General features: G+C 45.1%; 1 protein-coding gene across 2 annotated transcripts in view; it reads right to left on the bottom strand.

Annotated features, from left to right (window-relative positions):
- Positions 1 to 381: 381 nt before the first annotated feature.
- Dgcr8 (DGCR8 microprocessor complex subunit) overlaps positions 382 to 13,445 on the bottom strand; it is a 36,906-nt gene continuing 23,842 nt past the window's right edge. For both annotated transcript variants that reach the window (XM_047560188.1, XM_047560189.1), the window contains 5 exons: positions 6,956 to 7,056; positions 6,554 to 6,660; positions 4,967 to 5,094; positions 3,313 to 3,426; positions 382 to 2,252 (listed from right to left, as the gene is read on the bottom strand). In XM_047560188.1, the coding sequence (XP_047416144.1) occupies positions 2,169 to 2,252; positions 3,313 to 3,426; positions 4,967 to 5,094; positions 6,554 to 6,660; positions 6,956 to 7,056 (534 nt within the window). In that variant the 3' untranslated portion in view covers positions 382 to 2,168. The remainder of the gene's footprint in view (positions 2,253 to 3,312; positions 3,427 to 4,966; positions 5,095 to 6,553; positions 6,661 to 6,955; positions 7,057 to 13,445) is intronic.

The following is a 13,445-nucleotide window of genomic DNA, read 5'->3' as shown; positions in this document are numbered from 1 at the left end:
TAAACAGTGCAGAGCTTGCTTTTTTAATAGAATGGTGGGTTTTATGCTTGGACCCAAGGGAGAGGCAGACATACAAGCCTCAGAACTAAGCATCAACTGGATGTTCCAGGGTATTACACACAGGCAGAAGTCTGTCCCTACACCTGAGGAAAAGGACCCTCCTAAACTTATTCCCCAAGGTCAACCTGGCCCTCAAACCAGGAGGAAAGCTACCTCAATACAGTGACCAAAGGTGCACACCAAGTTGCTGCTGACCCTCTAATAGGGGCAGATTTTAAAATATGAATGGGTGGACAGATGTCTAGTAGGTACTCCAGCCCACAGGAGGCTGGAGTCTGGCCAGTTGAGGGTCCACAATGCCAACCCATGCCCAGAAGAAATAAACACCAGCCAATCCCTTAGAAGAGTTTGCTTTATGTATTCAGACCATTGAGGCTCACTCTATAGCTGTGGCCCAGTGCACAGAAGCGGCATTGGCACAGGCCCCACAGTGTGGCTATGCATACAGGGCTTGTGCCCATATGTAGCAAAGGGAGGGAGAACATTGGAGACCACAACTGTGTGGCAGCACCTACTGTGGTGGCACCTAGGAGAGACCAGGCCAGTGAAGCTCACTGACCTCTTGGGTAATGTGTGCACAAAGCTTTGGTTCACGATGGTGAATCTGGCTGTTTTAAGGACAACAGTCATGGTCAGATGACTATTCACAGCTGCAGACAGGAGGCAAGACAGAAGCAAGTGTCTAATTACAGCAACTTGATTTGGGGGTTTTCTTTTTTTCAAGGTCAACACAAAAGTCAACCTCAGTCACACAGGTGGTAAAGGAGGGATATGGTGTAGGTGCCTTACAGCTGACAGAAAATTCTGTTTCCAGGACAAATGCCTTCTAGATTGCAGGGATATGATAGGAGACAGATGCCATGGAAAGTGAGGGTACAGCCCAGTGCTGGGCTGTGGTGTCTTATGATGTCCAGTGAGCACATAACCCCTGAAGAGGTGTTGGGAACGGACCAATCGCTGGCCACCACCACCAGGGTCCTGAACAACTCGTGCATTTACACTCAAAGGGGCTACCCAGTAAGCACAGGTGACAAGTTGAAGAGCCAGCTGGACACTGGACCTGGCTACATGGGAACTGCCCTTGAAATCCAGGGAGACCACTGTCACTGTAAGTTGAGGCAGCCACCAGTTGTGTATTCAGCCAGCTCTTGGTGTACTGCACTGTACTTCTTGAAATAAGTCCACTTGCTAAAATGCATGATTCCAAATCTACCTTCTACTCTCACTGTAAAAGTTTCTTTGCAAATGCTAAAATATCATAAAAGCTTTAAAAAAATGATGGGTGGACAGATGGATTCAACTGTGCAAAAATCTTTGTAAAAAATTGTTGCCAGATGCCAACAAAGGCCTCAGTGTCCAGGGAGGCAACATTAAAACTTGATCAGAAAAGTGGACCAAGCCCAGTAGCAAGCCAAGTTGACAAAGACTGAGTCTGGTGTCCTCTGGCAACTTCAGTCACAAATAGAGAATAGCCACCTTGATGGTTTGCCTGCAATCTCTGAAAAGTAGTTCAATGCTAAAATTATGTTTATTTTAAACCAAAATGGTCTGGAATATTCCTAACTCTTTTATAACTTTTTCAGAGAAAAAGGGAAAACAGAAGGCAGGTGGTAAGGGACAGTGCCACGTGTACCTTCTAACCAGGTCCCTGCAGTGGCTAAGGGCACAGGGGCCACCTGGCATCATGGGCCAGCCACAGGACTCAACTGTCCTTAACTGTCATCCAAGTAACATTTCTTGTCAGTGCATATAATACACTAAAATTCATGAAAACCTTCATTAAAAGCCTGCAGCAGATGCATATGAGCAGTCTGCAGCAGTTGCTATCAGCTTCCACTTGGGTAGTCATTTGGAATTTATCCTTAAAGACATCCATTCAGGCCTGGGAGCAGCTTCCAGAAGAAAACTGCTGCTTGACCACTGTGCTGTTTGGCCATGGCTGTCCCCACATACCAGAGCCTCCACCCTCTGGTTTGGGCCCAGACACACTGGCTGCAGGGAAATTAACTTAGGTTGGAGGCCTGAGGCTGCAGAGTGAGCGGTGGGTGGCTGGTATTCTCCCAGGCAGTGCTGCTGATGGCCCCTTGCCTCAGCCCAGGCTGCGTCCCTCACACGTCCACAGTGCAAAGGGGCTCGCCACCAGGCTGGGCAGATGCCACAATAGACATCTTGGGCTTCTTCCTAGTCTCCTCCTGGAAGAACAAAAGGTCAGGGATACTAGTGAGGTGGGCTCAGAAGAGGGGCACAGTGAAGGGTAAACCCAGCAGACTAGCATCAGAAGGCCTCTGGACTCCAGAGGGCACAGGTGCTTATAGTGCTTAGTTAGGAGGGAAGGCCTGAGGAGCGAGCTCAATTGGAACTGAAGAGGATCTCCCAAGAACACCATGTGCTGCCACTTTCCTGGCAATCAGGATACATCCAGAAGTGAAGAACTTGAGTGAACAAGAAAAAGCGAGGATTCACCCCGCCCCTTAGAGGGAGTGTCTCATCCCAGCAAAAGGGTATGGGTACTTGCAGGGGCAAAATAAGAGGGCAGATGACATGGACAATGTTTACCTTTTCCTCAGCCTCTTCATCTGCTTTGCTTTCCCAGTGTCACCATGTCCTAGCCCTGTTGCCCTTGGCCCCCAAAGCCCATTTCCCAACCAGGTGCAGGTTGGTTAGCCCTACTAGTTTCAGGCAGACAAAGCTCCCCTCACCTGAGAGCAAAAGCAAGCCATCTCCCAGACCGCAAGCAGCAGGCACCTAGTCCTAAGGGTTTATATATGGGTGCAGGCTGATGCCAGAACTGAAGAGCTCCTAGCCTGGAAGGACCAGGTAGAGTTACAAATGGTCACATTGACAGTGCCTAGGGACAGAGTATCCACAATTTCTTTAAGAAGCTTCACCAAGACAAAGTCCTACCCAGGTTCAATTTTCTGTGACCCTTTGGAGTTTCTTACAAGACCTAAGCTGGTATACCATCCCTGCCATCAAACGCCCAGCTCAAAGTCAGCCCTCAGAGATTGAGCCCTTTACCCACTGGCAGGCTGGCCTGCCAGCTCTATACCTTCTAAAAATAAAGCCATTTTACAAAAGTATAATATGTTGAAGCTCAAAGAAAAGCCAGTCTCATTTGGAAGGAGGGTTCAGGTATTTCCAGAGGTTTGTAGCATCTAATGTTCCTCCACAGCTGCCACAGGGATGGTACTGACTTGGTGACCCTATTTGCAGGAGTGATAAAAGGGGACAACAGTTGTGGATAGTGCTCACCCTCTCCTCAGCCAGTCTCTTCATTTCCTCCTGCAGCTTGCTTAGTATGTGCAGATTGGGCTTGTTCTTCTTGGCATATTGCTGCAACTCAATCACGCTCTTGTCAGAAGTTTCCTGGGGAATACAAAGCCTTGCTCTTAGACCCAACCTTCCCACTGCTTAGCAGCAGTGTCTTATAACCCTTTGAGGTAGTAGCACTAGCCTGTCAGGTACATAGCACTCAGGAGCTGTGGTCATGCAACTGCACATCAACACCTGCCCATGATGGCACCTGGCCTGCTGACAGCAGCAGAGCATGTGGAGCAGCAGTTCATAGCTCCCTGAACATACCATCCCACTGCCTCCTCTATGGACAGAAAGCCACACTTCCTGCATTGGGCAGAGCAGGGAGGCCAGGAGCTTGCTGTGCCAGAAGCCCTCAGAGCAGTGACCAGATCATGGCTGCAGCCTGTGGAGATAGCACACTGCCAGTCAGATACATCCCCAGACACTGAGCTCTCTGTACTCCCTCAACTTGCACAGTAAGTGGGATAAGCTGTCCTCAGCTTATCCTCTTGAGATGCTATGGCCAAGGACACCCATTGCGCCTTAAGATACCAGAACTACTCCTGCACTGTGCCGGTGTCGGGCTGGGCCTACTGATCTTCTGAGAGAGGTTTCTACCCACCACCAAAGCAATGCTTGCCTTCTTTCCCTCAGTCTCAGCCCAGAACTATGCACAGCAAAGGCAAACTTAACCTATATTTGAACTCTTTTACCTAAAATGTCTATCCTGAGGCGTGGAGTACAGCTCAGTGGTACAGCACTTGCCTAGCATGAAAGGCCCTAGGTTTGAGCCTCAGCACCACAAATGGGATAAAACAACACAAAATAATCAGATACCCTTTAGTTCCTTAATGCATTCATATAATTCTTGGACCCTGCCTTGTCAGGTCCAGAGCAAGGACAGGGCTGAGACCATGATCTCAAGGTGGCTGCATTGTTCCTGTATGCTGGCTCAGCCCAAGGAAGAGTGGCATGAGGACTCAACATACTCTTCAGGGTCACCCTACCTGCAGCCACCAACCCTCTACCCCTTAACTACCAGGGATGCCAACAACCCAGATGGTTTCTGCAAATATCAGGGGTAAAAATAGAAAATGTCAATACTCACCTCCTAGTACCTCCCTCCACCCCTTAGGTTTGGGCATTGTTTTAAATTTTGAAATCTTGGCAAAAACTTAAGAAAACAAAATACATGACACACATTCTTCAGGCTGCTGGAAGTCCTGAACAAGAGCACACTGCTCGGGGAAGGGCCAAGGGCCTGGCTACCTAGCCTTCACAAACCTTAATAATGGGGCATGGTCTACATCTTCTGCCTGGCCTTGCAGCCCTGCCTCTCACTCCAGTCATCTCCCCCAAAGCCACAGAGCCAGGCTCAGGCCATGTCCCCTGATCACTCACACTCACCATTCATAACAGGTTCAGAAGATGTGGCTTGGAGGACCCTACCTCCTGCCCACATGGTCACAGGCATGACACAGCAAAGGCAGTCATGAGCAAGAGCAGTGCTGCCAAACTGTGACCCTCTAACAGTAGGACCTCAGATGCAAGCTCTAGGGTATGAGGCAAAGAAGCAGAGAAGCTAGGTTCTGACAAGCAGTCCAGTTACCTGTTTGACCATTTTGCTGCTCTCACGACCATACATGCGCAGTAAAGACCCCCAGTTCTTGACATGTGGGTGCAGCAGCTGAAGGATTTTCTGAGAGGCTAACTGTTTCCCGACTCTCTTATTCTTACCTGTGAAAAGAGCAAGCAAAAGAAGAGAGGGAATCTGGGTATGAATTATCTGGTGTTCACATGGTCACTTCACACAGACAGGATAGGACCTGCCACCCCCATTTTCCCCAGGGATCAGCTGGGGCATTCTACAGGAGAGTAGGCAATGTTCCACTTCTGTGCTGGGTATCCAAGAGTCACAGTCCCATGACCAAACAACAGCTACTGCCTATAGTATGTCCTTAGACACTCCAGGTAAGGGTGTGTTCCCCAGGTCAGACAGCTGAGAAGTCTCCATCCTCCACCCTACTTCTCTGTCATACAGATTAGTAGCAACCTACCTTGCAAGCATGCTGCTTCTTAAAGGTAGGTGAGTGCTGGCGATATAGCCCATCACGTAGAGTGCCTGCCTCACATGCTCGAGGCCTGGGTTCGAGTCCCCAGCACCGTGTGATTGCAGAAATAAAGGCAGGTGATATGGGGTGGGGGATCTAGTAAAAGGTCTTGTGTAGCCCTTCCAAACAGGTCAGTCATACTTCCCAATAGCTGGGCCAAGTGGCTCATGCCTACCCAGCCTGCTCAGGGACCTGTCTTAGTGGGGACTGTAGTCTTCAGGGTACAGGGAAAGCCCAGAGGTAGCAGGGCACACATGGATCTAAATGTGGTTCTGCAATTTCCCAGGACCCACTGAATACCACCTTCTAATTCATATAAAACTGGTTTGTGTTTATTGTAGTTTTCTTTCACAATTAAGTTAGATTTTTTTTTTTTTTTTTTTTAAAGATGGGATCTCACTATATTGCCCAGATTGGTCTCAAACTCATGGCCTCAAGCAATCCTACCCCCTCAGTCTCCCAAGTAACTGAGACTACAGGGGTGTACCACCATGCCCAGCTTAAATTAGCTTTTAAAACTAGTTACTTCAGAACCAGGCATACTAGCACATGCCTATAATCCCAGCAATTTAGGAGGCTGAGGCAGGAGAATTGAAAGTTCAAAGCAACTTGGTGAGTGCCTGTCTCAAAATAAAATATGAAAAGAGGTGGCAACATAGCTTGGTGGTGGAGGGCCCCTGGGGATTCAATCCCCAGTACCACACCAAAAAAAAAAAGTAAGAAGAGTATAGGTAGTACCCACAGAGATCAGAATGCAGAGGGGTAGGCAGTAGCCAGCTAGTAGATGGGAACCTCTGCTTGCTGCTCCAAGAGTTTGGCCCCTCCTCCCACAAGGATAGGGGCTAAATGAAGAGAGTTGTGACAGGAATAGAAAAGGAAGAAGACATGCAGGCAAGACAACAACCAGCCTCAGGCAAACGTGTGGCAGCCATCAAGAATAGCTGGGGCTCAGGACTGATACCAGGGCAATTGTAGAGGGGCCAAGCCATGGAGGCAGGAGGCTGAGGCCACACAACCTGGCATTATTCCCCAGCAGTTATCTGAAAGCACATCAGCCTACGTGGGAATCAGAAGAGGAGCCTTACACCATCCGCGCACTGTGTGCTTGCCACATGCCATGACATATTCACTCTTCTGGTTTTTCCCAGGAACTACTTCAAACTTGATGGATGTGTCACCCATTCCATGGTTTCTTCAAGAGAAAACAGACATAACAAGGGGCATGAACCAAGGAGGCAAAATGGCAGCTTCTGGGGAGGAGGGCTCTTTGGAAAAGTCAAACTCTCCCCAAACTGCTTCCAGGCTGACAAAAAAGAATTATCCATACATCTGATTTAATCCCATGGGGCTCTGCCTGACATCCATGGCTGAGGGGCTCCTGAATCTAGGGAAAACTGGCAATGACTCCACCCCAAAGCCAATGAGGACACAGAATGCCCAGGAGCTCCCATGACCTGATTTAGGACAAGAAGCACCTCGCACCCTACCTTTTAAGGCACTCGTGGAGAATCTGATATGGAGACAACAGCCCGGCTTTGCTGGTCAGCTCATAAACCCGAGAGTCCTCAATACTGATGTGGTTAAAATACTACAACACAAAGCAGACGCTCATTAGTCCTGACCAACCCCACAGCCTCACAGAGCTGGCCCCCTGCTGTTAACTTCCCCAAGATGCTTAGCATCTTTTCTTGTTACCTCACATTATGCCCCCTACAGACCTGCTAGAAAGCTATCAGGTGTGGAGGATCAGTGACACTACACCTCACTGACCAGTTGCCCATGTCCTCATCCCACTCCCCTAAGCATGGCATGACAAAGAGTCTGAGTACATAGAAGACCTGGAACATCTCCTCTCAATCTGATTCTGATTAACCATGAACAATTCAACAGAAACGAATGATAAACCATCTTCTGAGAAATTCTTAATATTCTCATAATTCAGACTGTAGGAGAAAGGAAGCCAGCCATATTAAAGCTGGCTCTCCAAGAGCTGAAATCTCACAAAGACACCAATCTAAGAAAGTCAGGAAGGGCCTGGTCTGGCTAGTCTCCAACAGTGTCATTGTCCTGCCTATGCAATCAGATCACTTAGACCAAAGAACAGAAAAGACAAGAAAGATTAACAGGGAACCAAGATAATCATCAAAGGGAAAAAGCAAAATTTTGCACAGCAAGTCACAGGAAATTTGAGCTAGAAAGAGGCAGCCATGAAGTGTGTAAGACTACGCCATGCACAGGTTACAGGGACAGACCTCACACCTGACCTTGCCTTTCCCTGCCTCGGTCTTTGGATAACCTAGCATCAGATGAATGGAAGATGCTGTCCAGCCCTTTCTGGCACATAGACCACCTATCTAGAGGGACTGTAGTAATAAAGCAAGGTCATGCATCAATGAGGACAAATGTGCCAATAATGTACCACACCTACCATGGTGGGCCCATAAGATTCTATCACCTAGTGGCATCATAGCCATCTCAGTGTAGCACATAGTGATGTTCATACAACAAAATCACCTAATGACACATTTCTCAGAATGTGTCCCCATTAACACATGACTGCACAGCAAAGTAGGGTGCTCTAAACAACAGAAGTTTATTGTCTAACAATTCTGAAGGTCAAAAGTTAAAAAAAAAAAAATGTATCAAAGCCAGGTTCTCTCTGGAGGCTCTAGGAAATCCTTCCTAGAATCTCTTCCAGCTTCTGGAGGTCCAGGATCCCTGGACTTGTAGCAGCACCAGTCCAATCTTCACATGGTGTTTTCTCCCGGTCTCTCCCCCTCTTCTTCTAAGAATGCCTGTTCAATGGCTTTTTAGAGGACACAATGCAACCCAGAACAGGGTCCCCCTGAGATTCTTAGCAAAGGTTAGCTTTTCCCACTTGACAGCAAACATGTATGAAGAGATTAAAATAGACAAGAAACAGTGGGACCCACCAGCCAGAGGGAGTCCACCAGGAGCTCATAGCCCTCACAGAGCTTCCCCCACTAACTTGGTCTGAAGGGGTCTACAGAGGCCTGGAGCCATGGATGGGAGAAATACCTGGGGCCTGGAGGCACATGAAGAATCTTAGACTCAAACAATTTAAATGCCTTGCTGTGGCAGGTCCGAAGGTGTGCCAAAACTTCTCCGCACTGACATAGGCTCCTCTGCCCTCGCTCTGCTCTGGCGAGGAAGCAGACTCACCATGGACTGCACGGAGGAAGATGCATCTCTGAAGAGGACTGCTGAGGATGGCGAGCAGGAACTCCAACTGCCATGGTTTGGCTGTTGTCTTCAAACAGGTTGCCAAAAGACGCCTCTACTCTCAAGTGCCCGCATCAGTGTGGGAAAGTCACTCACCAGGACGTCAGGCCCTGGAACCGTCAGCAAGGGCTGGCAAGGTAGCCAACCAATTAACAATGTATAGTGCTCTCAGCTGTAAGGACCTACGCTCTAACCATGGGTTGTGGGCTCTAACCACCTAGCCCTAGGTGTCAGGGCTAGGCAGATAGGCTGCCTACCCTCTGGCTTCACATTCCTATCTGGCAGAGCCCAGCCAGCATGTATGCTGGAGAGCACAAGCTCAGAAGCACAAAGACATAAGTCTCTGTAAAAGAGTCATGCCATGAAGACACACATCAAGTTGCCACAGGCCATACATGTTGAGGGTTAACCTGCCAGGGAAGTGTGGAAGCTCCAGCTAGGGAAAGCACACAAACAGCAGAAGTGACCTTCAGACAATCACTCTTGACAAACAGCCTAGGACAAACCCAAGTGATCAGTGCTTTGTGGACAGTAAAGAACCATGAGGAACACATGGACAGCCCAATGCCCATTAACTCCTATCTAGACAACACAGACCAGCACTTGAAGGGTCAAAAGTCATTGACATAGTCTGATTAGGCCCATTATCTATTCAAGAAATCAACTCTGTAGTTACAAACTTTCCCACCAGGAAAACAACTCTGTAGTTACAAATTTTCCCACCAGGAAAACACCAGGTCCAGAGAGCTTCATTAGTGATGTCTACTGAGTAAGGAAAAAAAACACCAATTCTATAAAAAAAAAAAAAAACTCAAGAAGGACACTTCCCAACTCATCTTATGATACTAACAATACCATGACATTAACATCAGGCAATGACTGCAGACGCATGCACATGCATGCACACACACGCACACACATATACACACACACAAACTATAAAATATCTCTTACAAACAGATGCAAAAATTCTAAACAGCATTTAGCAAATGGAAACTATTAACATATAAAAAGGGATATATATACCTATATATAAAAGGGGTGTGTGTGTGTGTGTGTGTGTGTGTGTAGTGCCCAGGTAGGACTTATCCCAAGAATTTTTTTTTAAATCAACATAATTAACTATATTGACAAATTAAGAAGAAAATCAAAAGATGAAGTCAAAGATGCAGAAGGCTTTTGGCAAAAATCCAACATCCTTTCATGATAAAACACTCAGGAATAAATCAGGAACAGAGAAGACCTTTTTCAACCTGATAAGGGACATCTACAAAAAATCCACAGCTTACATCACACTCAATGGTGAGAGGCAGATGCTTCCCCTGAGATGAGGAACAAGGATGTCTGTTTTCATCACTTCTATTCAATAATGGCTCTAGCCAAGGCAGTTAGGTAAGAACATGAAATAAAAGACATCCAGATTGTAAAGACAGAAATCACACCATTTTTACTCATAGTGTTTTAACACGACTCTATACATAGAAAATTTTTTAAAATCTACAGAAAAAACTACTAAACCTAATAAGTTAACAAAATGACAGGACACAAGATCAATATATAAACAATATATTGTATCTCTACATTCTAGCAATGAATAATTGGAACTGAAAGCAAAGTCCTACTCATAATAGTGCCAAAACATGAAATACTTAAATTATAAATCTAATAAAATATAAGCAGGATCTGTGTGCTGAAACTACCAACCTTTGGTGAAAAACATCAAAGATGTAAATAAATGGAGAGACAGACTATTTATAATTTAGAAGACAATATTGTTAAGATGTCCTATCTCTCAACCTGCACAAAACTCAACTGAAAGTGGATCAAGGACCTAGGAATTAGACCAGAGACCCTGCAACTAACAGAAGAAAAAGTAGGTCCAAATCTTCATCATGTTGGCTTAGGACCTGACTTCCTTAACAAGACTCCTAAAGCACAAAAAATAAAATCAAGAATCAATAAATGGGATGAATTCGGGGCTGGAGTTGTGGCTCAGTGGTAGAGAGCACTTGTCTAGCATGTGTGAGGCACTGAGTTCAATTCTCAACATCACATAAAAATAAATGAATAAAATAAAAGTCTATCAACATCTGAAAAAATTTTTAAAAAAATAAAAATAAATGGGATGGATTCAAACAAAAAGCTTCTTCTCAGCAAAGGAAACAATAACATGAAGAGAGAGCCTACAGAATGGGAGAAAATCTTTACCACACTCACTCAGATAGAGCACTAATCTCCAGGATATATAAAGAACTCAAAAAACTTAACACCAAAAAAACAAGTAACTCATCAATAAATGGTAAGGAACTGAGCAGACACTTCACAGAAGTTAAACAATCAATCAACAAATATATGTATGAAAAAATGTTCAATGTCTCTAGTAATTAGAGAAAGGCAAATCAAAACTACTCTAAGATTTCATCTCACTCCAGTCAAAATGGCAATTATCAAGAATAAAAGCAACAGTAAGTGTTGGTGAGGATGTGGGGGAAGAGGTATACTCATATATTGCTGGTGGGACTGCAAATTGGTGCAACCACTTTGAAAAGCAGTATAGAGATTCCTCAGAAAACTTGGAATGAACCACCATTTGACCCAGCTATCCCACTGCTTGGTTTAAACCAAAAGGACTTAAAATCAGCATACTAGAGTGATGCAGTCATATCAGTGTTTACAGGAGCTCAATTCACAATAGCTAGATTGTGGAACCAACCTAGATGCCCTTCAATAGATGAATGGATAAAGAAACTGTGGTATATAATATACACAATGGAATACTACTCAGCCTTAAAGAAGAATAAAATTATGACATTTGAAGGTAAATGAATGGAGTTGGAGTATCATGCTAAGTGAAATAAACCCATCCCAAAAAAACAAAGGCCAAATGTTTTCTCTGATATGTGGATGCTGATAGATGGGGGGCTGAGCAAGGGAAAAATGGAGGAACTTTGGATTGGGTAGAGAAAAGAGAGGGAAGAGGAGGGGGCATGGGGATGAGAAAGATGGTGGAATAAGATTGACATCATTACCCCAGGTAAATGTATAATCACATGAATGGTATGACTCTACAACATGTACAACCAGAGAAATGAAAAGTTGTGCTCCATTCATGTACAATGAATCAAAATGCATTCTGCTGTCATGTTTAACTAATTAGAACAAATAAAAATAAAAATAATATTGTTAGGATATCAATTCCCCTCAAATTAAATCTATAGATCAGTACTAGTCTAATCAAAAAATGTTATAGGAATCAATGTACTGTTTCTAAATCCTATTTAATACAGACTTTAATGAAAAGACAAAGGAGCTGGAGTAGCCAAAAATTTTGACAAGAACAAAGCCAGAGGATTCATACCATCTAATTTCAAGACTTCAAGGCATCAAGATAATGTGGTTTCATTTAAGGGACAGACACGCAGCTCATGGTCACCAAATTAGCAAGAAAGGCACAAGGGCAATCCAAATGAAACACAACTGTCATCTGGTTCAGCCATTCCATCCTAGGTTATTCACCTAAAAGAAATCAATCCCAAGGATCACACAATCTTCACAGCAGCCTCAGAGCAACTTTATTGCCAATGAACCACTGGAAATGCATCAGTGTCCCTCACTTGCAAGAATGGAGTTACAATGTAGCATGACCATATGGTAGCAACTACTCAGTAGGAAAAAGACCTAAAGACATATGCACCAACATGGATAAACATGCACAGCCACAGAAGCCAGGTTCAAAGGCTGCCAGTGGCTCTACTGATAGGAAATTCTGGAACTATCAAACTATAGGGAAAATTCTAGTACTCTTCAGCAGACACAGATTGGGAGTTGAGAGAGTATGTGGGGAGTGAGGGAATATTCTGTTATTAATTGTGGTATTGGTCGCATGATTCTATGCGCTTGTCAAAACTCCTAGAATTATACCAAAAAGTGTATTTAACTTTATGATAATGAAAAAGTTGAAAAAACTGAGACACATACCTGCTCACTAATATCTAAATTCTCATACAGCCATGAATCAACCAACCCACAGCTAGCAACAAAATATGATGAAGGGATTACAAGTTTCATGAAAAGCAAATGGTACCAATTCTGTTTGTCGTTTCCTCCTTTTAATCATGCAATTCACATGCTTTGTGCCAAGGCTCTCTATCCTATGGTGGCAGGGACTCAGGCCCTCCTGGTGGATCCTCTGGTCACTGTATCTCATAAGCATCACCCAAGGACTCCCAAAGCAACCCTGCCCCAGGTCACTCAAAGAGACAACACTATTCCCACATCTCCACACCTCTGCCAGGAAGGCTTAGGGGAGAATGGCACACCACTGACCACTCCAACCTAGAGCAATTCATAAGCATGACAAACTGCCAGATCCCAGGTGACTTTCCAGAAACAGGATGGCCATCCCTATCAGTTAGGCATGTGCTATTCAAATGCCCACCCTGCTGAAGGAAAAGCTACTTTCTCCTCTGACAAGAGGTATGTGAAACTACAGAGATATGCAATTAATATCCAATTAAGTTAGAAGGATCAAAAACTTCTCCAGAGCACCTGGGGCACTATATAAAAGTATTCCTTACACCAAGGTGTGGTATAATAAAAGATACATTTCATATGGTCTCCAATTTCAAGCACAGAGCTCCTAAAACCTTAGTTATTCCTGAGTGATGCCAGTATCCTTTATTATTCAAAATGACCCACCAGGGGCTAAGGATGTAGCTCAGTGGCAAAGGCAAA

The sequence above is a fragment of the Sciurus carolinensis genome, chromosome 8 (genome assembly GCF_902686445.1).
Source record: "Sciurus carolinensis chromosome 8, mSciCar1.2, whole genome shotgun sequence".
Taxonomy (NCBI): Eukaryota; Metazoa; Chordata; class Mammalia; order Rodentia; family Sciuridae; genus Sciurus; species Sciurus carolinensis.
The sequence above is the reverse complement of the archived record's forward strand: the minus strand, read 5'-3'. Positions and strand labels throughout refer to the sequence as shown.